This window comes from Misgurnus anguillicaudatus, chromosome 9 (assembly GCF_027580225.2).
Source record: "Misgurnus anguillicaudatus chromosome 9, ASM2758022v2, whole genome shotgun sequence".
NCBI lineage: Eukaryota > Metazoa > Chordata > Actinopteri > Cypriniformes > Cobitidae > Misgurnus > Misgurnus anguillicaudatus.
The window spans coordinates 28,167,891-28,194,205 of record NC_073345.2 but is presented as its reverse complement, the minus strand read 5'-3'; the positions used below and the strand labels follow the sequence as shown (position 1 = coordinate 28,194,205).

Here is a 26,315-nt window from a genome sequence, read left to right as displayed (position 1 = left end):
CACTAATTAATAATTATAAAAATGTAAAATGTGCATTTTCTCATAATTACATTTTAAAACATTGGTGGGTCTCGGGATAGATTATACCTATTTGAGTGAGTAAAAAAGAAAAGTTTGGGAATCACTACCATACAGTGTGGCCAAACCATGACAGAAGGGATGTGACCCAAACACTTAAACTATAATAAATGATAACCTAACTCTCATTTCCTCTACGAGGACTAAAAAGTTTGTATCTTGGGGTAAATAAAGATTATTTGTCTGGCTGTATGGCTCCATTAAGAAACTTTAACCTCAACATAAACTCTTTCTTTAACATCACGTGAAAATGAATACACACAGTTAGGAAGACATGGGAAAACTTTCAATCTCAGTAACACACTAAGAGAAAACATTCAGCTAGTGTACAAACTTTCTTGAGCGTACTAGAGTGTTCAGAAGAGGTCCCTCCTCCTCGTGTGCGCGCATTAGAGTGAGAGTGTGCACGTACGTCAGAGGGACTATGGTGGAGGGCTGCAGCTGAGGACGATGGCTACGCTCTGTGAGGATGGGACATATGGACTCGATTGTGGCCGAAAGAGCGACAGGGTTTCAGTTTTACACGTTAAACTGACCGAATCAGCCTTTAAAGCGCTTGAAAACTACCAAAACTGTAAGGTGAGTGCTAGGAAACTTTTATTTATTTTATATCGAGAGAGAAAGAGAGAGACCTTGCTGGCCCAAAAATGCACCAGACATGTCAAATAGGTTTGTTTTATTTCAACAATGTAAAATAAAACACAGGTTTATTCTTGGTTGATGTCTTTACACTCCCAACACATCTGATACAAACTTATTTTTAAGTAGGATTGACAAAAAATACTTTTGAGAGTGAGTATAGTGCCAACGCATCATTTGTAGTGCTATAAACTCCCTGCTGCTATTTCAAGTCTCAGAAACACATTTGTCATGTTTTAAGACATGTATGAAATCTAAGTGAATTATACGGCACGTGCGAAGTGAATAAAAGCGAACGTGTCGTGTTGTTTGTACGCTTGAATTGTTTTATTCTCGAAAGTTAGCTGCGTGCTAACACTGAGGGGAAACTTTATAAACGATTAGCATCGTCTCATTTGACTGACACTTCGGGCTTTTTATGTTTTTAGGTACTTTATTGATGTGTTTCAATAGATTTTCAATATACAATACGAAACTAACGTTGGTTTTAAAGAAAATTTAAGTTTTGTTGGCTAGCTTGATAGCATAGCTGTTACAACCTGGCAGTCATCCAAAAGCGATTAAATTAACATATATTACATTTTGTGAAATATTTGTCTTATTTGTTAGTATATTTCTGGTTGTTTAGTCAAAAAAGTTGTTTTTATTTGTAATAATACCACACAAAGCCTGCATTTGTTTGAAAAACTGCCTGCTGGGTTAGCTAGTTAGCCTCAAACCCTCACACACCTGAATAGTTAAGTTTTTTTTTTTTATAAATAAATTTAAGTATTTGTATATATATATGTATAATCGGTCATTAATGATATAATGATTCAGGTGCCAATCATTCGCATTTCCTTTTAAAGGCAAACGAATTTACTTCAGCTCCGAAGGGAGTATTTCTGTTTTTGCTATGTGGCATGGTGGAGAAACCCCAGACTTTTTTGGTTAAATGTAAACTTTAGTCATCTTTCACTACGTAACTTTGACAAACTTTCACATCTAGTCAACTCGTACCGACCACAAGTGATGAAATGTGGGTAATTCAACTGGGTTGTATAGTACTATATAGGTTAACAAAAGTATCATACAGTCATGCATAAATCCCTAGTATGGTATAAAAATAAATACATTAGACTTGTGGGGATTTCTATCAGTTTAAAATGCTGACATTGAAAGAATTGCCACCGGCTTACTAGGAGAAATCAGGCAGCTTCAATGAAGAGCTGCATTGTCTGGATTTTTTTAAAGCTCTACACACTGTGCTCAAAGTGCTTACGAGGCAGTGTTTGACTTAAAGGTACAGCTGGCCCGTTGTAAAAAAATATATGCACCGGCTTCGTGGTGAGATTTCATAAATCTTGACCAGGAAATAAGGCCCAAGATTTGTTTCGGGGATGGTGGATTGGTTAAATTTACCCAGCCTATCAAGTAATCTTGGGGATGTTTACACGGCAAAGTTTTTATCCGAAACTGGGACAGTTTTTACTAGGGATGCTCCGATCAATGCCGATCTCCACTAAAAATACGTGGCCGATCACTATTCTGAATCGGACAGCCGATCTTATTCACAGCTATTTCATGTACTACGGGTTTTGATCAGTAAGTCCTTATCGATCTGAAATCGCTGTTAGTTTGTGTTGTTTATAACATGCATTTGAAAAAGCAACAGTCGTCAAACATAATTATTAATCATATTCTTTATTATCATGAAAATACCTGAAAAGGTTTGAAGAACAGCAATATAAATATATCCTTAAGACATTTCCTGGAGCTGCGTGTCATCATAGCTGCATGTGTATTGTTCTTCATCTACAGCGCATTTTGAGTTTCTGCACGAGAGCGCCCCCTGGCTTTTGGATGTAGCGGCATTTCACCGTAATTCATTGAGAAGCATAGCAAGCATTATCGGCCGATCGATCGGAGCATCCCTAGTTTTTACACAAAAACGGCGTTTGGGGGTCCTGAAACCGTAAACTTCTGGAGACGGGTTTCGAAGTGCACGTTTTTGAAAACGATGCCTTGTGTAAACTACGAAAACGCAAATCTGTGATAACAGTGACATCATGAACGTGTTAATTCCGTTTATAGATGGTTTCAGTAGTAACAACGTAAACAAGCGGCTTTCGTGGAAAACGAGTAACTTCCGGTAAACTTTGCTAAGAATAAATTACAAAGTCATTTTTAAAGTAGTTTATTTATATAACAAGCAAAATAAACAACACTTAGCGGGTGTGCACACCAAAGCTTTTACACTGTCTGAGGTAAGATGGCCACCAGGTGATGACGTTAGAGACCCCGCCGTAAGACATCTAGCTTTTATACAAAAAAAATCTAGACTTCATACATATCTATGTGTCACCCCTTAAGATTACCTAGGAAACCAAAACATTTTCTCAAGGTAATTTTCGACGAGGTATTTTTTTCAAGAGTTCAGTTTTGCAACTATTCAGACCGTTAAAAAAAACAGAAACCGGAAGTTCCGACCAGACGCATCATCTGTTCAACATACCAAGTTTATTTAATCTTTTCAAACAAAGTTTCAAAATTCTTCAAGTGAAAACAAACCTCATCATCTGTCTAAACAAAACTGCTCCATGCTTTTTCCATCTTGATTATTGTATTTATCGCAGTGTAAAAAATGCTTATGTGTGCCGGCGTGTAGTTTCTTTTTAAAGTAACATCGCCATCTACTGGCCTGGCATGTAGAATGCAGCCGTCGCGTTCACGGATCAGCGTGAATCAGTGATGCACGATTTAATCCAAAATGAGCGGCTGTCTGCGGTCAACTGCAGGTTACAAATCATCCAATAATATATTTTTAATGATATTTGCTTCGCGGTCGGTCGGGTTATTTAAAATAAAGATGCCAATTAAATATTTTTAAACAATTACTACGTTTAAAAATGCTGGTCGGGTACAATATTTTTTTGCGGTCCGAGTTGCGGGCGGGTTAGTTGAAAACGTCGGTCGGGTTGTTTATACATTGACCCGCGCATCAATGGCGTGCATGCAAATCTTTTTGACCTCACTGTCATGTGTGCCCAAAATTTTTTAAACAACGCAAAGGAAAAACGTTTCTCTTATTTTTACAGCATTGTCGGTGTGTAAACGTACCCTTACTTTACAAAAAGTTAAACTAAACCTGGTTTAAGACTAAAATTAGTTTGGTAAGCCATCAGGTTCCTGACTGATTCAGACTGGCACTGTTTGTCTTTGTTGATTTAAGACTTGCTGTTTGGTTGACACTCAATGTTACAACACACAACTGGGGTGAGGGGATCAGCACAACAAGTCTGTGGCTCTGAGTTTTCAAACAATGTTTTCTAGCCATACGTTGTGGTCCCAGGACAGAATACTAAAATAGCTACAACCCCAAATGGGTTGGTTTGCTGTTTGCGTAACATTTATACATAATGGTTTAAAAATTATCATATCCCACACGGCATGTTGTTCTCAAAAGCCGTCAGGGATTACTTCTTGATCCATAAAGATTTTATTTGTTTATCAGTTAGTTGTTTTAATAGACCGTGCCAACTGTAGTTAAGTTGACATCGATTTGTTCTTTACTTTAGACTACACAAAAATATATATTTATAAACAGGACAGGAAGCTCGCTTGATATTTATATTTTTGTGACTTATATGTAGTATTCATAGTGTCTGCTTATGTTGTCTTGGTTTAGATCTGGTTGTCATTCCCAGCTGAGCTTGTGGTTAATCATTATTCATCTCTCGGCTCCGGGACGAGATGGGCAGCGTTAGAGACATGAAGACAGGGAATGCATGAACCTCATGGATGATTCTTAAGTCGTGTCTTATCTCAGCGTGACCAGAATTCACGACTCTAAATGTTGATAGTATATGATTAATTGCAAAAGGGTGTCAGTTTTATAGTTTATTTTTTACTGTTTGCTCTGCCTGTTCACTAAGAAAGCTGCTTATCTAATTTGTGTGTACTGTACTTTTGAAGTCTACTTCAAGTTTTTTGGTTCACTTTTGTACTTATTGGCAGTTTAGACTTCACAATAATCAGAAAATTGGATCTTGGTTCTTCGTGCTTCTGTGTAATGTGATCTTGTCTCTGTGCAAGTGTTTTTGGGGGTGGGGGTCTCGTGAAACTTATCTGGTTAAACAAGCCAGTGCAGAAGGAAAAGGCTTTGGGCAGTTTTTTAATATATCTGAAGGTGTGTGGTTGCAGAAGGGCTTGGCCTGGTGTGTGTACATACATCTGTTTCTGTTAAGCTGTTTTGAAACAGAAGTCGGTACTTAAGTCAGACTCCTTATTGAAGGAAATGTGTGAAGTTAAGGTACAGTACATGTTTTAATTGCATGGCTGTGTTTGAAATGTGTAATTATTTTGGGTAAAATGTCTTAACATTTGGCAGTCTGATGTGTTGAATTAAAAATAGGGCAGAAACTTAATTTGTTGCATGAGAATTGGTCAAGGTGAGCGCAATGCATTATGGGATATTATATTGCTTGCAGTGTGGTCTCATTTTTACATGTTGTTTGTCACTTTGCTTTTCTGTGCACATAGAAAATGTACTAATTTCTGTATAGGCTGTACTTTAGTATAGTATATGTAGTATTGTTGTCCAAACATTGCCTGTTTTTAACCATTTCTCTGTCATAGAGGTGATGCAGTAACTCACTGTTTTGTTTCTTTTAAAGGAAAACACCACAGTTTTTCAATATTTTACTATGTTCTTACCTCAACTTGAATTAACTTGGCTTCTAAATCATCCAAACAGGGATGAATTTAGAAGCCACTAAACACTTCCATGTTTTCCAGATTTAAAGACTGTTACATGAGTAGTTACACGAGTAAGTTTGTGGGCACAAAATAAAATTTTCGTTTGGAGCCATAGGAATGAATGGGGCTAGGCTAAATGCTAACACATTCAAGAAACGCTGTACAAAGATTAAAAGTGCATGCATTGAAAAAAAATAGGTATGTACAATTGTACAGGGAACTACACTAACATTTTCCACTGGTGGCACTTGCGCTACTAACTTTTTCAGTTACTGGCGCAAAACATGATTTAGTCGCACCGACCCAATTCATTGAGAAACAGAAAGCACGCGAACGCTCACGGGGAGAGACACGACGTGCTCGCACGCAAAATGAAGCCAACTTGATGTGTTGAAGGCTCAGAGCACGTTATAAAACGTATTCTTAAAATACACATTTCTGTTTTCATAAATGCTTATAGTAAATCATAGAATAGCCTATAGACCCCTTCAAAGTTTGTAAACATTGAATGACTATCGGGTGCGCGCGCAGCATGGGGTCAAACTGTTCATACCATCCAGGCTTTATAATGTAATCTAACAGGGCTGAAAAATTATGACTTACCTCAAATGAAGTGAACACAACAAACACAAGCCTCTTTGATATTTGCATTGTTCCAGTCTGCACGTTAATTGCTTGCAGCTGCAGATGTTGTATTTTTTTGTTTTTGAGATTCTGCATGAATCGCGAAAACTTAACGAAAGACCTGGTGCGATTTTCACAACCCACAACGTATGTAGGCATTTTTGACGATACCGAATAATACGCAACTCTATCTGCTGTAATGGCTTTTCTGACCCTGACATGCGCAGTGGAAACTGCCTGTGACGTGAACCGTGAAGGGGTCTATTGCCTAAAACAATAAGGTAGGTACAAAAATAATCAGTGATACATTTGCGACCCATAAAAAATTAGGGTCGCAATGGCATTTCAAAAGATCGCATATGCAACCAAAATGGTCGCAGTGTAGTTCCCTGATGTATTAATGCATCTAAGTTGAGGTAGGAACATAGTAAAATATTGAAAAACTGTCGTGTTTTCCTTTAATTAATGAACTTTGTTAGGTTATTTAAATGTTGATTTTGTGACTTAAGCATGTATTTATTAAATACACTTGTTTACATTTGTGATATTCTTACTTTTTTCAGAATGCGTCAAAGGCAACGATACATTTCCAAGGTCTTCAAGGGGTGAGTATTTGTCAAAACGACCGTTTTAAACTTTGTTAGTATTTCTGGCCGAAGTATTGGGTTATTCGTCAAAGTCATCTTTCTTTGTAATTCGTCTGAAAAAGGAACCTTTAGTCTGTTGTGGTTTTATTGGGCAGCTTCTCACTTTTCCTCTGTGCCTATTTGACTTCTGACCCTGTACACCATGCCATAGTTTAGTTTAGATGGTGTGGTCTATAAATACTGGGCCGGCGAGTTGGGGTCCGGCTCTGTCTGTTTAGCAGTCATGAAGGCACTCTTTAAAAAAAACAGTTGTCTTGTGTCTAGTTCTGTGCCTATTAATCGTGCAAATGCACGTTTTCTCAATGATTGAGTTTTAATGAATTACGATGAAATGCCACCACATACAAAAGCCAGAAGATGTACCATTACGCACTAGGGGTGTCCCGATACCACTTTTTCATTTCCGATCCAATTGCGAATATCAGCCTATACTGCTGTAATTAATTGTGTATAGTGTTTTTTGCCTCATTTGGTATCATTTCAAATGATTTACAAGTTACAGCAAGCATTAGTAATTATTAATCATAATTACATAAAATTCACATGAAGCTATTAGGTGTATTAAAAGACTTTGTATATAGTGCATAAAACGTTAATGGTGTTTTTATAATACTTTGTCCTTTTTAATAGCTTTTCAGTTACAACCGCGGTTAACGCACAGTATCGGAATTGGATCGGTCATGTTGTCAGTCCTCGATCTGATATCCGATCCAGCCAAAAAGCCTTGATTGGCCCTGTCCCGAATATCGAATCGGGACATCCCTATTACGCACACTGTTCTCTATAGCATAGTGTCTATAACCATATTTATATCACTGTTCTTCAAAATGTTTTGAGTATTTTCATGATAATAATGAATATTTTGAATGATGGTGTTTGATGAGGGTGCTTTTTAAATGCACGTTATAAACGACTTAAAGGTTTAGGTTAATCCAGGACTAGGCCTATATATATATATATATATGGTCATTTTACAAACATACCTTACAAAAAACTACAGGTGTGCATCTATTCTTAAGACAAAACTATGTCAACGAAATGTTAAAATTAAACGGCACAATGTGTTTCTAAATTAAAGCAACTCAAACATGTATTTTAGTCTGGGACTAGGATAAGCCCCGTCCGGGAAACCGCCCCATAGTGATTTTACATTGATGTGGACTTCCTACTGACCAAAACGCCATAGCACGCACAAACCTTGCATGAAAAGACAGAATCAAAGCCTTGTGATTCAGATTCGATATCAGACAGGTCTTTTTAATGGGAAACGTGATGCATCGTCACAGCCCTACTTGTGTCTGTGTGCTACAGTTACCACATTATCGCAAAGTGACAGTGACTCTGTTCCAAAATTGAATGAGCTGCCGATATGCTACATGAGCAACATCCCAGCTGTGTTGAAACCTACATGAATAGAAACTCTCATAAGTGTCAGAAAGATGCTCATGCAAATTGTTAGTTTGTGCTAACAGTGCTCCAGCCCCAAAAAAATACATATTGCAAGACATTAAAATGTATTGTGTTTGCTTTAATACTTTACATCATTGAATTAAGTGTGTACACAATCTTGGATTAAGTGTTTCGTGAACTTATTGCAGTGCATTCTGGGATAGCTAAATCATAAAGCATACACTTAATTATGTTTTAAAGATTTGAGTTTAATGAAATGATGCAAGGACATTTTTGATGCACTGAACTTCTAGGTAGGCAGCTTACTAGTGTTTAAAAATGAGCCATTTTTAGTGTATTTTTAATGAATTTTATTAGATAATCAAACGTGACCTGTCTGTGAAAACCCAACTCAAATAATTTTTGTGATGTACTATTTTCTGCATAAAATCATCCTACATAATGTAAAGAACATCCTTGAAAAATATAACCTTAACGTATTTAATATTGAAATCATAGTGATAATATTGTTTGAAATCCAACTTTATTCTCCCAATACTTTATCATGGATTTCACAGACAAGGTCCCAAAAATTTGATTTTGTCACCATTTAATTGATTTATCTAATCTCTGCCCCCTTAGCGCATTAAAATCCCAAAGTCAAATCCTTCGGATGGATCTCAAGCCTTTGACTTTTACCTGTCCAACTTTGGCAAAGACAATCCTCAAGGAAGCTTTGAGTGTATCCACCAGTACATGTCCAGGTAAGGGAAGCGGTGGTCCCTAATGATAACTAATTTTATTTTTGATCCCTATTGTAAACCACTCCATGTGTTTGTTAGTCCTGGGGTCCCCCACCTGTCCTCCCTGGGAACGATTCAGGATAAAATCACAGTATGTGCCACCAACGACTCCTACCAGGTGACCAAAGAGCGTATGGCCCAAGCAGATGAGGATACACGCAAGAACAGCACCAAATTCATCAAACCCGGAGGACCGATTAGAGGTGCGTGTTTGAATTTACTTTCTAACCCGAAGGAAAATTTGAACGGTTAACAATTTCTTTTGAAGATTGTGAGTGCATAAAGGATTGTAATTGAGTCATCAGATCTTTGCACAGTTCAATTTAGCATTTCAGTATTTTTACTCAATTTCCAGTTAACATTTCAACTGAAGCCTTTGTGATGCAAATAACTAGTTGCAACTGCAACACCTGATGATTATTTGCACAGGATGAGGTTGTGTTTTCGGTTTCTGTTTTCATTTCCATTTCAGATGTGTGCATTGCGAAACATTGCATGTTTTACTCTTTAAGACTGATAAAGACTAGCTGTCCTCAGCTGTGCCCTGGAGCCCCTACTACACTTTCGATGACCCTATCTAACACACCTGATACTCTTTAGCATATTGGTATAGTTTGCAAAACCTGAATTTGATGTCTGTAGTGCTTTGCCATGCTAATCTTTTATTAGCATGTAGGCTTGCTTACCTGTGATAGTCGACTTGAGACCATACATTTATGCACTTATGTTTAACCAGTTGTCAGCTTTACATGAAGTGAAATATAAATCTGCTCAGGAGAAAAAGCAAGTAAGAGTTCCTATTTAGACATTAGTATTACCCCCGTGTCTCAAAAATTAGAGTCTATTACCCGAGTATCCCACATGGATCATTTACTATAATATGTAAAAGAAACAAGACCAGACTTCAAATAATATTTAACTATTGTCACCTGCACAAACATCTGCACAGGTTATGAAATGAAGGCATCAGGTGTGCATTATAGAAACTTTGGGGAGGGGTGTAGACGAGTCACCTCAAGACCCCTTTTGTCTCATTTTTAAAAGGTATCAGAGTTTAAGAAAAGAAAGAAAAGCCTTGGAGGGTTTTTTTATTGGGTTTATAACTAAAGCTCAAATCCAGCTCATTATTTTTCCTTTATGCTAGACAAAAACTATCCCTCAGCACCTGTTCAGCTGTTTCTTCCTTTGGGGAGCCCCTGTTCTCCTGACCACAGCTGGCGTCCACCGCAGAACCAGAAAAGTCAGTTTCACCTCCTCCGCCGGCACTAAGCCGTTGGGGGATTGGTTGGGCATTTGCATTTCGCACAGGCAAAGGAAATGGTAGATGGGTTTTAAAAGTAAGGCAGTTTGCAGTAGCAGCTGGAGTTCAGGAAGCTAAATGGCTTTCTTTTGTGTGTGTGTGTGTGTGTGTGTTTAGCTAGAGAGATACAAAAGAGAATTTGAGAAGGGATGGGCTGGATGGTTAAGTGGTCTATTGCTAAAGATTGATTATCTAGATTTTTTTAAATAATTTGATAAATGGGGACATATTTAAAGAGACTGTGTGTGGTAAAAAAGCATGGCAAAACTCACTTTGAACAGTTGAAAACCATTTACATTTATGCATTTGGCAGATGCTTTTATCCAAATGACTTACAGTGCAAGTATGTGCGTTCCCTGAGTTTAAACCCATAACTTTTTGCGCCGCTAATGCAATGCTCGACTACTGAGCTATAGGCGGTTTCAGCAGTAACAACATAAACAAGGGTCTTTCGTGGAACACACGTAACTTCTGGTAAACTCCGCTAAGAATAAATAACAACAAAGTCCTTTTAAAGTAGCTTATTTATATAACAAGCAAAATAAACAACACGTAGATTACCTAGAAAACCAAAACATTTGTTATTTTCGACAAGGTATTTGTTCAAGAGTTTAGTGTAGGAACTAGTCAGACTAATAAAAAAAGAAAAGTGAAGTGAAGTAAAGTTCTGACCATACGCGCACATGCGTCCAATGAAACCGTCTATACAGCAGCATATAGAGGATTATATTATAGCACCTCTTTTTAACACAATAATTTAAGCTTTCAGCAGTACATTTTAAAATCTGTGTATACATGGAGACCATGCCAATCAGGGTTGCATTAAAGAGCACCTATCGCCGATCCACGATTTTACATTTCTTTTGGTGTGTATTAGTACATGTTAACGATATGCAAAACGTACCAACACGAAAGTAAAGATGACGCGAGTCATCGTCTCCAACGTAAATCTGTTCTTGGACTTATGGCTGCAACTAACTATTATTTTAATAATCGATTAATCTGTCGATTATTTGTTTGATTAATCGATGAATCGGATAAAAAACAAGAAAAGCATTCATTTCTAACCCCTTATTCAAAACAGAACTAAAATCTTTAGAAATTGCACAAACATGTTGCTCCTTGAACATACTTGAGCAGTTACAATAATAATAAAATAAAATAAAAATGCACTAACACAAAAAATATACATGTATGCTTTACATCTGCCAAATATATAGACTTTTTATGATGCATTTCCCATCAAGAACCCTCTCTTGATGGGATCAAAAAATAGTATACGAGTACACTCTCAGAAATAAAGGTACAAAAGTTGTCACTGGACAGTACCCTTTCAAAAAGTACACCTTTGTACCCAAAAAGTGCATATTAGTACTTTAAAAGTACATATTGGCAGTTCAAAGATACATATTTGTAGCTAAATTGTACATATTAGGACCTTTTATAAAGTGTACTGCCCCAGTGACAGCTTTGTACCTTATATTTGACTATGTGTTTTCTCTGATCAGATATCTCATTTGTTAAAACTGTTCCATTTACATTTGGCCACTTAAATGCGTCTTGTGAAAACGGAAAATGCGTCGTCTTCTCCCGCGCAAAATGCAAATACACCACTCATTACTTCGCCTTAAAAAATGTAAGACGATGTTTATGCAACAAAGGCGGCACTTACTGTATGTTGGGCCGGGCACGCGCGTCTCCTTGCCCGGCATTTTAAAAAAAAATATTTTCTTCGACCGCAGCCCTGTCTATGAGGTGCCGAACTCTGCAAGCAACAGTGCGTGAGAGAGCCCGACGACGCTGCGTCCCAAACCGCATACTTCCATACTATATAGTAGGCGAAAAGCACTAATTCTCATACTCTTTGCCTACTATATAGTATAGAAGTAGGCGGTTTGGGACGCAGTGCGAGTGTGTTCACTCGGCTCCGCGCTTAACTGAAGTTTTTCTCTTTTTTTTTTTTTATTAAACGTCTCTGTGTCACGCGACACAATGAATCTTTTATGAAATTCGTTCCCAACTCTTTTAGTAATCGATTTTTATCGATTTAATCAGTTCGTTGTTGCAGCCCTACTTCGACTACAACGAACACACCGATTGTAGGCAACAGTTTACTTCCTGGGATTTATGATGTAGTAAATACAGACATTCTCATTATACCTCACGCTTCAGACTCACAGCCTGTAAGTTAACTACTGTTGGCATTGCATTTGTGAGCGAATCTTTCAAACATGGTAAGGAGCGTCACATTTCCTTCTGACATCAGAGGTATTCAGGCCAATCACAACGTATAGGTTAGCTAACCAATCAGGGACACAGCGTTTTTCAGATCTGGAGCTACAAAAATGTACAGTATGTGGAAAATAATGTGTTATTTAAACCTTAAACCACGCAAACACATTGTATTATACCAAATACACAAAATAATGTTGTTTTTAAGCAATGAGATTGGTGCTCTTTAAGGTACTTGTGTCGAGCTTAAAGTGGTTCAACTTTGAAAATATGTTTCCGTTCTGTTGTGGCCAGTCTTATCACAACATCACAAGCACAACAACGGTTACATGCTGAGTGCAAACCTTATCAAGGGTTCAAAACCCATAGGCTTTCTTAAACCTACATGACTAATCATTAAAACAACCCAACAGCAATTCCAAGTCAACAGTTCCTTGGTGCAGTGCTTCCCAATCCTGGCTCTCAAGGACTCCCTTCCAAAAGGTTTCAGATGTTTCCTTATTTAAAACACCTAACTAATCAGCCTCCTTCCAAAATGGTAAACATGTCTCCCCAGCAAGCTGATGAGTTAAATCAGGATTGTTAAATAAGGAGACATCTAAAACTTTTTGGGAGGGGGTCCTCGAGGACTAGGATTGGGAAGCACTGCCCTAGTGTATATAGTGGTACTGTATGTCCACATTGGTATCTTTATCCAGCTTGTCTTCCTTGTGTGGTTTAAGTTGTATGTGTGGTGGTCAAAGCTTATTATCTAGTGACGTAAGAGTTACACACAACCAGCTGCATTACTGCTGAATTAACACCACATTTTACATTTAATTGATTATATATACACTTGGTGTGTAATCTATATATTTGTCATTTGCACAGACAAAAAAGTCCAGGCCCGAAAGCCGGCCCCCTCAGCGCACGACTCTGTTCCAGAAAGGAAACACACCACTCCGCTCAACCCAGCCAACACCATCCGCAAGTGCCTTACCAACAACCCCGTCTCCCAGCGGCCATACCGGGACCGTGTCATTCACCTTTTGGCTCTACGCTCCTACAAGAAACTGGAGGTCCTGGGCAGACTGCAGCGAGACGGCGTAAGCCAGAAAGACCGAAACTCTCTTGGTACTACACTACATCAGGTAAGGGCGACAATGCATAGTACAATGATGAGTAAGAAGGTGAGGGAGTCAATGAGTCAATGGGGCTTCTGATCGGTTTGGTTACAAACGTTCCTCAAAATGTCTTTGTATTCATCAGAACAAAGAATTGTGTACAGGTTTGTAACAACATGAGAGTGTGTAAATGATAAAAGAAACTGGGTGATTCTCACGAAATCCAAATTTGAAAGGTGTCAAGAAGCCATTGAAGCCAATTTTTTTGCACCTATAAGATTAAGGTCTGAACTTACTATAACCATTATTTTTAGAGGATTCAAAAAATATTTCCTTATAGAACTATTTACATTTTTTTTTAGATTATCATTATCAAAAATTATCATTACCGCAACATGATATTACATTAAATATGCATTTACAAGTCATGTTTCGGTAATGAGAACTAAAAAGTTGTCTAGGTACTATGACAAACAAAATTTTAAATTTCATCTGGAGAGAAAAAATAAGAACTGCTTACCTGGTAGCCATCTTGAGTGTCACATTTAATTATGTCCCTTCCAACAATTTTTTTTTGGAAAATGTTAGTTCCTTGAGGGCTTAACAATGATTGAAAATTGGTCTTGGACACATTTATATTCCTTATTATTGTCTCTACATTTACCAATGACCACCAAATAACACATGTTTCTTTACTGTAAATGTTTATAGTATAACATGCACTGAAGCTTTTAATAATTTCGATTTTTTAATTATAAATATTTCCATGTCAAATAACCCAAATCCAGTAATGGACACGTTGCGGTAATGAAAATTTTCTTCTTAAATGTGGAAAAAACAACAAAATTGGTTCGTATGATGTAATTTGAAATCATGTGCAAAATAATACATGAAGAGATATTTGTAACTGTATGCTTCTTATTTTCATAGAATTTACTTTTTTTATCAAAATGTTTCTTGACACCTCATAAGTCTAATTTCGCGAGAATCACCCATCTTACTAAGTATAAACAGGGGCTTTCTATGCATGTTTTCCCAATGCAACTTCAATACTGTCATACTGACCCATTCAAAGACTTAAAGCATAGATAAGATCATAGCACAGGTGACATTTACCCATAAGCCACACAACCACAGCGTCACGTAATGCGAGTCACCATTGAACAACCCAGACACAAAGACCTGCATTCACCTCGGCTGAATGTAGAGCACGAGGCAAATTAAGGAACCATAAATTAAGCCTATTAGAGCAATTACGCACATAAACACTCACATGCTGCAGGGAGTCTAATTCCCTTCATAGAGTTGCTTTGAGGTCTTGCTGTATTCAGTTCTGTTTAAAATTATTTTTAACTCTGAGGAAGAAGTAACCAATATTCCCCCCTCTCTTAAAAACAGTTTTTACTCACTTTTAATGCTTTTCTGTGAAGTCTGGAAAAATTTATTTAAGCTTTGTAAGGGGAAATTGTGAAACACGTGTTTGTCCTTATTTGGAAATAAAGGAAGGACACTAAATCTGAAACTGTCCCCTCACCGAATTGTAACGAAAGAAGCAACACTATATCCCTGTGCCTAACTGTTGGTTTGAATTTCTATTTATAGTGTTTGTGTATCGGTCACACTTGAGTGTACCTACTTAAGTATGCAATATCCTTCCTCCTGATAAATGTGTAGGAGTAATTTATTGGAAATTGAAATGCAAAACAATGCTTGTTTTCAAACAAGTTCCTCTATCTGCCATTAGGCAGGCAACAAAGAATGTCCCACCGCAAAAAAATCCCACAGCTGAGCCTATATTGCGGGATGCTAAAATGGAGCAATGGGTCTTATTTACTAAATGTGTATGCACAAATTTTGAAAAATGATAAGCAAATCATGATTCGATAAAACTTTGGTACCAAAATTTCTTGAATTCCACACTTTGCAGTTAATTATTTAGGATCTGTTAAAGGGACACTCCACTTTTTTGAAAATGTGCTCATTTTCCAGCTCCCTAGAGTTAAACATTTGAAGTTTTACTTTTTTTTAAATCCATTCAGCTGATCTCCGGGTCTGGCGGTACCACTTTTAGCATAGCTTAGCACAATCCATTGAATCTGATTAGACCATTAGCATTGCGCAAAAAAAGAGTTTGGATATTTTTCCTATTTAAAACTTGACTCTTCTGTAGTTACATTGTGTACTAAGACCGACAGAAAATGAAAAGTTGTGACTTTCTAGGCAGATATGGCTAGGAACTATACTCTCATTCTGGCGTAATAATCAAGGACTTTGCTGATGTAACATGGCTGCGGGAGGCGCAGTGATGTTACGCAGCAGCCGAAAATAGTCCCCTTAGTAACTTTCAATGGCAGCGGACTAGTGTAATATCACTACACCTGCTGCAGCCATGTTACAGCAGCAAAGTCCTTGATTTTTACACCTGACTTAGAGTATAGTTCCTAGCCATATCTTCCTAGTAGTCAAGGAAAAATATTGAAACGTTGGTTATTTTTTGCACGATGCTTATGGTCTAATCAGATTCAATGGATTGTGCTCAGCTATGCTAAAAGTGGTAGCGCCAGACCCGGAGATCAGCTGAATGGATTCCAAAACGATAAAAATCAAATGTTTAACTCTAGGGGAGCTGGAAAAGGATCATATTTTCAAAAAAAGTGGAGTGTCCCTTTAATAGGTTGAGAGATTTTAAATGCAAGACGACTTTTATTCTTGTAGGTTGCTAATCTGAACCCTAAGGACAACTCGTATTCGCTGAAGGACTTTATATATCGTGAAGTCCAGAAGGACTGGCCGGGATACACGGAGGATGAGCGCGTTCAGGTTGACAGGATCCTGGCGCGGTAAGACTTACTAGTCACATACAGTTACATTAACAATAACCTTTTAATTGAACATTAATCATATTTGAGCGCTTAATCTTGAGAGTATTTGGTAAAGCTTAATGTTCATATTGTTCCTTATCTGTCTTTAACAGTAAATTGGGCTTGAACTCAGAGGCTGTCTCTTCAAGCAGTCCACCCAAAGAGCCCACCTCCCCAGTGGTAAGAAACTCTTACATGTTGTTTATTACTACATTGATTATTGCAAATGTTTAAAATCTTTTATTGTTGCATGAGTCTGTATTGTACCACTGTAATAGTTAGTATCAGATTTTTCTTGCTGAAAATGTACTGATTGAAGAGTTTTTATATAAAATAACCATTTGGTATTTTTGGATAAGTATAAAAGCCTTGTCCATGAGACTGTCCCCTAATGCCTAAATTTAAAACGAAATGCTAAAAATTATAATATAGTCCTGCTTGATTTTTGTTGGCTTAACGTAAAATAATACGGGGTCATTGTGTTAGCATGACAGAAGCTTGATGCTCTCGGAGAACAAGCAACAGCCGGCATTTTTCCTGAGTGCCTCTTTTGTAAATTATTAGATGTTGATGGTTTGCGTTTCTGTCCCGTCACAGAAAATCACCACAGGTTTATCGATGCCATCAAAGTATTATTTTGTTTTTGTTTGTTGATCACGAAGTACAAAGTAGATAAGGAAAACTAGGATTCTGTGTGTATTCAAAGCGCCACCATTGTTGTTTACAATGTGTGGAATTGTGCGCTGTGATTTGTTGAGCGGATTTGTGGCGTTTATTGCGTTTTGGGAAAAAAGGGAGAAAAGATGACGACAATAACATGCCGGATATTGGATTTTGGGTGAAATTAAGAGTTTACTGACCTGATACAATACTGATTTTGGCAGCAACTAATTTTTTTTTTTTAATGGCGTTTATTGCGTTTTGGAACCAAACTCTTCATATGTACCTCAATATAAATGGGAAACAGAATCTCTTCCTGTTGACACATTCATACTATAGTTGCTTTTCTCTAAATGTGTTACTGCTTGACAACCCCAAATGTTTTTTCCCGCTTTCCAGAAGCGCCAACCTGAGATCGACTTCATCGACCCTCTGATGTCCAAGAAGCCACGTATCTCCCACCTCAGTAACCGTGGACCCTCCGGCTCATCTGGACGACATCACACGGAGAACGAGGACAAAAAACCCACACCCCCAGTAACGGCCACCTGTCCGGGACCCTCTTTCCACCCGACTTCCGGCTCCAGCTCAAACTCTCCTAGCACGCCGGAAGGCCGGGGATCTCAGGACCTGCCCCTGGACCAGAGCTCCATATGCGGGAGCTCCTCGGAGAGCTATGCCCCACGCAGCCACACCCCCAGTCCCCCCAGCCAACCGGTTTCCACAACTTCCAGCTTCTCCACCTGTACGGTCTCGATGACCACCATCAACTCGACCACCAGCAGAAAGCTCTCCTCCACCACGTCTCCCACTGCCAGCCACGGCGACAGCATCACCAAAAAGCCTAAGAAGTCCAAGAAGCACAAAGACAAGGAGAAGAACCGAGAAGGTGGGCGAGAGAAGGATAAGGAGCGTAAGAGAGAGAGGGAGCAGCGGAAAGAGGAACACTTTGATGAAGAAGCACAGCCTAAGAAGAAGCACCGCAATGAGGCAGAACCTAAAAACATTCCTGCCAGCATCAGCTGCGAACCCGACGCAGGTTTGTACTTCTGTTTGTCTGCATGTGTATTACAGATCAATCTTTTTAGAGCAATAGTTTACCTGAAAACCAACGTGACTTGTTTGAAAAGAGGTGTCTAATTACTTTTTCTAAAAAGATTTGGTTTCGGTTTTCATTTGAGGAAAGATAAAACAGCCAAAAAAAACTATAGTCTTCTATTTAAGAGGCATACGAAACGAATCAAACAAATACCTTGCCAGCTGCTTATTCACTGTCATTGTTAGGCTTGCATGCAAGGACCACTTGCTTTGAACAATGTCAAAATGTAGTCCATTCTAAGTGTATTGCATAGTGCTTTTTAAAATTCACATGCTCCAAGGCAGCTTTTAAATGAATTGAAAATGTTAAATTACATTTCCTAGATAAATTGTCTCTCCAGTTCCTTGAATAGATTATAAAAATGTGGACTTAACTCGCTGAGTCAAACAAGATTGTGTATGTTTGACTTAAAGTATTTGTGCTCTTTGATTCATGTGGTTCCAGCAGTGTATGGCATATTTGATATGATAGCCAATGTTGATATTTGAAATCACCCAAACAAACACGCCCCTACCCCAATAGAATCTGGACCTTCTGTTGATAGACCCACCCCACACATACGCAACCCGGCATTTGATTTGATTTGATTGGCTATAAGTGTGTTTTGGTAGTCGGCCCGTCTCCTTTTCCAACGCGTTTTTCAAAAATCGTGGACTCCGGCTTTAATGCATTACACGTTGTAAAGTTTTCATGTTTGTACATCATTTGTGTTCTTACAGCTGGCAAAAACAAATCTGTCCACAGCACTGAACTTCCTGTCCCAGACAAACCTGATTACAAAGTGTAAGTGAACTTTGACCATTAGTTGACGATTTATGGGCATGCAATGCATAAACTTACGTTAAATTGGGCTGTAGATTGCACTTAGACATGTACTTATTTATTTAAATGTATTCGTTTTTGCCATTTTTATGTGGCAGTGAACATCACAGACATGTTGCCTCATTGTGTCTTTGGCGTTTTATTACAGTAAGTACACTGCAGTGATATCTATGGATCAGAGGCAGCGCTATAAGGATGACTTCAATGCAGAGTATGATGAATATCGTATCCTTCATGCCAGTGTTGAGAGCATCACCCGGCGATTTACGCAACTGGACGCACAATGCAGGAGACTGGCGCCAGGAACCAAAGAGTATCAGGTATGCAAAAAACTTGAAAAAGTCTTGAAACGGACTACTTTGACGTTATTAACATTTGCTTTATGTAAACATTGCCGCCTTAAGGGGGTCGCACACCGGCCACACAGCTCAGCGGCGTGCAGTGCCGCGCCATTCTAAAAAAATCGAACACATTGTTTTCTATAAGTATACGCACATCGGGCCGCCAGGTGGCGCCTGTCCGCGCCGCCCAGCTTTGACTCAGGAAGTTGCTCAAATCCCTGTCGCGCCACTCACATAGTTTAACATTAAATAACATCATATTTGTCCCAAATCGTTAACGATTAACATGCTAACGTATATTTTGCATTTTGAAGTAGATGCTACCTGACGAAGCTCACGCTATTTAATGTCAGCTTCCGGTTTACGATACCTCCGAGTTGTCCTAGACGCAACTCGATGCGGCGCAACGCTGAGCTGCGCGGCTGGTGTGCGACAGCCTGTAGAATTGCACTGTATATTGGCCAATGACGTGACTTTAATTATTTTGTGTCTGTATGGTTCATTTAATGTAAAAGGGTTAAAATTTCAAAATAAATTTGCAGAGTACTTGCATACATTCTCTTTTTTGAGGACCAAGTATAAAATTTCTGCTTTTATTTTATTTTGAAAGAATATTTGGGGGATAATTGCAAACATGTCAATGTGGGGTAACCGGCCTGTGTCAATTGGTGTAACTAGTATTTTTTTAAAATGAAAATATAAGTATTTTCATATAAAATGTGGAATAAAATATAATCATCTAGTTTAGTGTAATATGATGTTTTTTACTTCCATTTACATACATAATTTCTCAGATTATTTAGAAAACATATGCTTCAGCATAGGTCCAGACAAATATTACTAAATGTTAATACATTTTTATGCGTTTTTGTAATAACTAATAAAATGTATTTTCGTTTGATATTTTAAAATGATTTTTATTACGCTCACATGCCATCAAGGTAGATACAACAAATATTTAATATTTCTTATTATTTGGCGCAATTGGCGGTTACACCATTTGACATTTTCAGGTCCATTCAGTCTTAACTTTTATAAAAATGGTGCAAATGTAATAAAATCAACATAAATATTCATGAAATATACCTGCTACATGCTTTTAAAACCAAGTTCTTTAAAAAGATTTTTGAATTTCTCATCTTACCAAATCGTTTTTGTCACTGACCCATATACCAAAACAAAAGAGCTCAGATGCAAAAGCCACTAACCACCATATGCATCAAATGTGACATAATGATATTTGCCAAATGCTCTTGGCACACATACATTGATTAAATATTTTCGCCTCAAATCCACTTAACCCTGGAATCCGATTTTTCCTATCCGAATTCAACCCAGTACATATACGACCCTTTACATCTATCTTTCTGTTAGATTTTGCCATTAGGCTGAAAAGCACATTGAGATGAAGTGAGCAAAATTGAAATATTTTAATTTACATACAAGAATATTTAACTACTTTATCTTGGCATTGTAAGCATGTGATTTAAAAAAAAAATATAGCACTTTCAAAATTCACATTGCTCCAATGCAGCTTTTTATGCATCTTTAATTTAGCTCCAAGTATGTCGAATTTCACACCCCTTTGTAAACTCTGGGGTGGCCCGGTCCCAGGTTGGGAACCACAGCTCTATGTGAACGGAAGACGAATTGGATGAACGATGGCGCATATACGCCAGATTTCAATTGTTGAGCTGCAATTTTTTTTACCTGGTTAAAGGAGGTTTACTAAATTACAATTTACCTTTATTTTGGGAAAAGCTTATAGGCCCGTGGAGAATTGTGCAGCGAAAGACAGTAGAATTTGTTAAATACCATTAAATGGCATTTAGGGAATATATATATATATATATATTAGGGGTGGGCGATAAACCGCTATGATAGTAATTACCGGTATTGTGTCACGCCATGATATGGATTTTGCAAAACCGTTGATACCGGGGTTACATATTTTAAATTCTATTTTTGCACTTATCAGGGTTCCCGCGGGGTGTTAAAAAAACTAACCTTCAGAAAGTTATATCTATGGCCTTAAAACGCCGAGATCTTCATCCTAGGACTTAAATTTCACTTTGTGAATGTTATTTTTTTAAGACCCCGCGGGAGTTTACCCAAGTCTTAAAAGTCATACCTCCGTTCCCGAGATGCGCTGTCCACAGAAGCTCCGATCGCACTTCAATCCATTTTTAATCATCATTTTTTTTAAGAGGATGCACATAATAGTGCACGCAAATCCTGCCAAAGACTATATTTCAGGTGTTGTGATCTGTATACAGCGAGCTTGGCGAGAAACAAGCCCGTGGCTTACCTAAGCATTACCAGGTTCTGAAACATAAGAGGACCCAGAAGCGAACAAAATCAACACTGCTTTATTGAAAATCAACTTAAACAGTCGGACTGTCGAGTCCCAAGGCACCAACAGCGTGTCAACAGTGTTATACCTTTTTAGGAGGCTTTTTTTACCTCACTGCTTCAAAGTTTAACGGTGTTACTCCCTTTTTACTTGGATCTGCTCTCTACTGCGCCCTGCACGCGCTCTCCAGGTAAGCGATTGGAGGACGGAAAGCAAGAAATTACCGTAATAAACCATAATTTGCCAAAAAGTGCAATTTATCTTCTTTTAGGAACCATTCCTTTTTTGATAGCGCAAATGATTGAGGAGTTACGGTTAAATTAATAGCGCTTTCAGAGTGCTTTAGCGCAGTGGTTCTCAAACTGGGGGCCGGGGCCCCCAGGGGGGGCCGTGAGATGGTACCAGGGGGGGCCCCAGTTTTATGACATTTTATAAAATAAATTAATTTATCATGAATTCTGTGCAATTAAACCTTAAAAAAAATTAGACTACTAACCAACAGCACTACTTTGTATCATTTAATATGTTTTGTTTAATTAAAAGTTGAGTTTTAAAACAGTTTCTTGTCATAAATTTTCTTTGGGGGGGGGCGCGTAGGAATGCGCCGTACACAAGGGGGGCCGCGCGCTGAAAAAGTTTGAGAACCACTGCTTTAGCGGATAACGTAAGCAACGTACCAAACACATTAAAAACAGCCTTTAATGGTAAATTTCGTTTTCTTAATGCAGATTTATTAATTAGAGAGGCTATTAAACAATACATAGTGCATATTTACGCATAAAAATTTATGAGTGGAGTGTTTTTGGCAATGTGAATCTGCTGGTTAATTAAATTAAATGCAATAAATACATTTATTAATATAACTAACTTGTATTAATAAACTGTATTCATTAATAACGTCAGGGATTAATAATAATTTAAAGTGAGATGGCATCTCCCATCAGATGTTCATATTAACAACAAAAAGAAAATCTTGTTCTTTGTATATTTATAAATCAAACAGACACAAGATATACACAGCACACAGCTTTAAAGTTGTTGGATGTAGCGTAAAACATTGTAATAAGGCACATAGCCTACCAGCAAATGACCATACTAATTTCCATACTTTCATACTTCCCATATTAGTGACAATATGCATAAGAAGATGAGTCCACCCATCCACACAATGGCTTTTTTAAAGGAAAAAAGGGAAAAGATAAAAAATCATGTCTATGTCCAATCCCTCACTTATTAGTAACATATGGTTAAAAATACAAATTTTGTCCGTAATTTAACTAAGGTTTACTACAGTGTGTTTCCAAAATGTTTTCTCTCATATGGCAACATACCGTAATACCGTTATACCGGCTGAAGAGTGAAAAATACCTTGATATGAATTTTTGCTCATACCGCCCACCCCTAATATATATATATATATATATATAAATATAAATATAAATATAAATATAAATATAAATATATATATATATATATTTTTTTATTTTTATATTTATTTTATATTTATTTTATATTTATTTATTTTATATTTATTTTATATTTATTTATTTTATATTTATTTTATATTTATTTATTATTTTTATTATATATATATATATATATATATATATATATATATATATATATATATATATATATATATATATATATATATATATATATATATATATATATATATGTATATGTATGTGCAAGAATTTTCATTTCGATGCATCAATATTTTAACTATGTGAGACATAATAAATATCCCTGATTTTTTTACAGGAGGTACATGAACAAGTGCTGCAAGAATACAAAAATATTAAACAAGTAAGTGTTTTTGAATGCAGTTGTGTGTAAACGTACATTTAATGTTCTTATTGGCTGATAAAGATATTTATTTACATATACTGTTTATGTTTGTCTCACAGCATAGCCCAAAGTACTATGAAGAAAAACAACGCTGCGAGTACCTGCACAACAAACTGGCCCACATCAAACGACTTATCGCCGACTTCGACCAGCGGAAGGCGCAGTCCTGGTTGTAGGGCATGGGACCAAGCAACCCTCTCAGCCCACCAGAGTCTCACAGGACCATCTTTGAGGGAGTGTGGGAATCGAACAACTTCCTATTTATTATCTTACAGATTCCCTACTCGCCTGTTCCCATACCTGGTCTTCGTTTTTCTTCATATTTTCCTTCTCGTCATCCCTTAATTTCAAGCGCTAGTTCATTTGAACACCATCCATTGTTTTAAAGAAAAGAGTCACTCTTCTGTCATGTGTTGGGGAGTAGCACTTAATTCTTTTTTATTTTTTGAAGGACAGTTCAACATTTTCAAAGGCAAACATATCAATAGTTATGCAATGCAAAACCGAATGCCTTACAATGCATATTTCTTGAAGCCTTTAGCATGGGGTGACTGAGCCAGTATCTGTGAAAAAGTGGCCATAAAATAGAAGGGCCTTGAAACTTCCTTTCTATTGGGGCTGTCAGCATCAGTATTTACACCCGCAGTGCAAATGATGCCTTGTTAATGATGTTAATACAGACACATATCAACATGGAATCAGTGAGACTTTCCAGCACCCTGGGCAGTGGGGAGAAATGAGTATGACCTCATCGCAGGTCCAGCGCACATTTGTGGAAGGTGTGAGTGATGCTTGTGTGTTTATGTTGTATGCATGTGTGAATGAAATGAGGAAGGCAGTGGTGAGGAAATAATTGTGTTTTTGTCTAAGCAAGAATTATGGGTCAGAAGCTACGAGAAGAGAGAGGTTAGGGGGGTAGGGTTGAATATAGAAGTCTATAAAAGAGGAAAAAAAACAGAAAATAAAAATCCCAAAAAAAGCTGCTATATTTCTTTGAACAGCCAGAGCCTTTGGGATCAAGCTGGCTGATGTTACATGTTCTTAAATTTGGGTCTGCTCCGTTTAAGAAAAAGATCTGAGACAAAGGTGCTACTGATTTATGAGGAAATGCATCAGGCGGAGGCAGACCCGTATATTCATTTCAGATGTTTTTCATTAATTATTACAAGTCTCAGAGCCTCAGAGTTATTTATAAAATATGAATAGCAAAATATATAAATGTATTATTTTTTTGGTTCTGGATTTAAAGGAATTGCTGGAATTTTCTTTGAGTATTAGAAAAGATCAAAGCTAGTCTTTATTTCACGGTATCGTTAGTCAAGAGTTGCTTAAAGACTAAGCGGAAACATTGTTTACAAACCTGTGAAGCAGGATGTTTTGCCAAAAAAGAGAAAACTAACTTGGTGTAAAATAAAACATGTTTCTTTGAGTGACGCTTGGGTATCTATAATGAAAATTTTAATTTAAAATGGCTGAACGCTTATTTACAGTGTCCCTTATATTTTCTTTGATCCTTGTTTTGGTGATTCTGCTTTGAAAATAAGAACACACATCACAAATTCTCACTGGATCAACAAGTCTCTGTGGTGGTTTCTGATTGGTTAGTTAAGGGTTGCTTAATCTTATTTGCACAACAGAGCATCTAAAAACCAACTTTTGGATGTTTATTTCGGGATCTTTTTGTTAAAGGCTGGTAATGCTTTCTTTGTTTCCAGTTTTGTTAATTTATACCTGAGTGAGCCATTCTCAAAATAACCATGACAAATCATTTTCAGTATTTTGGTTTGCAGATTGGCTCTTATGTCCTCTCTGTTAAACTCCTCAAATGTTTTTGTGTAGGTTTCTGTTAGAATAGGTTCATGTTCAGTTTAGTCCACAACATTATGGGTCAAACAAATGATAACCAAACACATGTCATGTTTATTTACAAGAGAACTATAACAGCACTTTACTACGGACGCTTTTCCTTTATTTCCTTAGCATTCATCAACAGCCTCCACGTTGAACCCTAAAGTTTTGGAATGACACTAATGTGTTTACTGGAAGGGAGATACAAAACGCATCATTTTAACTTGGGTCGAGAAAGTATTTGGTGGTGTGTGTGTGTGACCAACGTCTGTTTTCTTTCCCTTTTGAAGAGACTTTATAGGCCTCTGACACCACTAAAAGAGATGTAGATGTTTGGATAATAAGCCAAGATTCTCAACACTGTCATCTCTTGTCTTAAAGGTGGGATGGGGACGTTTAAAACTGTAACAGATTTTTTGACCCATTCACCTGAAAATGTATTAAATCAGTTCAATAAAATGTAAACTTGAACACTTTAAAAGCTTGGTGTTTCGGTATAAATCATTACAAAATTGTCAGTTCTGCAGTTATTGCATGTTTTATACAGCAACTGTTCTATTGTTATTTTAAACATACCATATGCACCATTTTGTATATTTTATACATCATACTATAATATAGCATTGACATGCCTAAAATCGTACTGTTAAAAAGAATATCCCTAAAGTACCCAGATGGTCTGTTATTTCTTTACTTGGCGTGCATATCCATGCATACTCTGTTATTCCAATTCAATGTGAGAGAGGGTTTTATTGAGGCTACCATAAATTACTATTCATAATAAGACTTTACTGTATTAAAACCCGTTAAATTATAATAAACATTTTATTTTATATGCAATAATGAAAACTAGTTTAAAGCAACACTATGTAGTTTCCATGTAAAAATGACTTACAGCTCCCCCAAGTGGTTGAAGAGCGCAACAGTG

At 37.3% G+C, this 26,315-nt stretch overlaps 1 protein-coding gene across 1 annotated transcript; it reads left to right on the top strand.

The window, feature by feature from the left end:
- Window positions 1-459: 459 nt before the first annotated feature.
- ell2 (elongation factor for RNA polymerase II 2) lies at window positions 460-25,868 on the top strand. Its single transcript, XM_055179891.2, has 12 exons — window positions 460-657; window positions 6,642-6,683; window positions 8,757-8,878; window positions 8,957-9,120; window positions 13,320-13,579; window positions 16,268-16,392; window positions 16,527-16,593; window positions 17,473-18,112; window positions 18,892-18,955; window positions 19,143-19,314; window positions 23,453-23,497; window positions 23,599-25,868. The coding sequence occupies exons 1-12, from the start codon at window positions 529-531 to the stop codon at window positions 23,713-23,715; spliced, it is 1,947 nt and encodes a 648-aa protein (XP_055035866.2). The 5' UTR covers window positions 460-528; the 3' UTR covers window positions 23,716-25,868.
- Window positions 25,869-26,315: the final 447 nt, after the last annotated feature.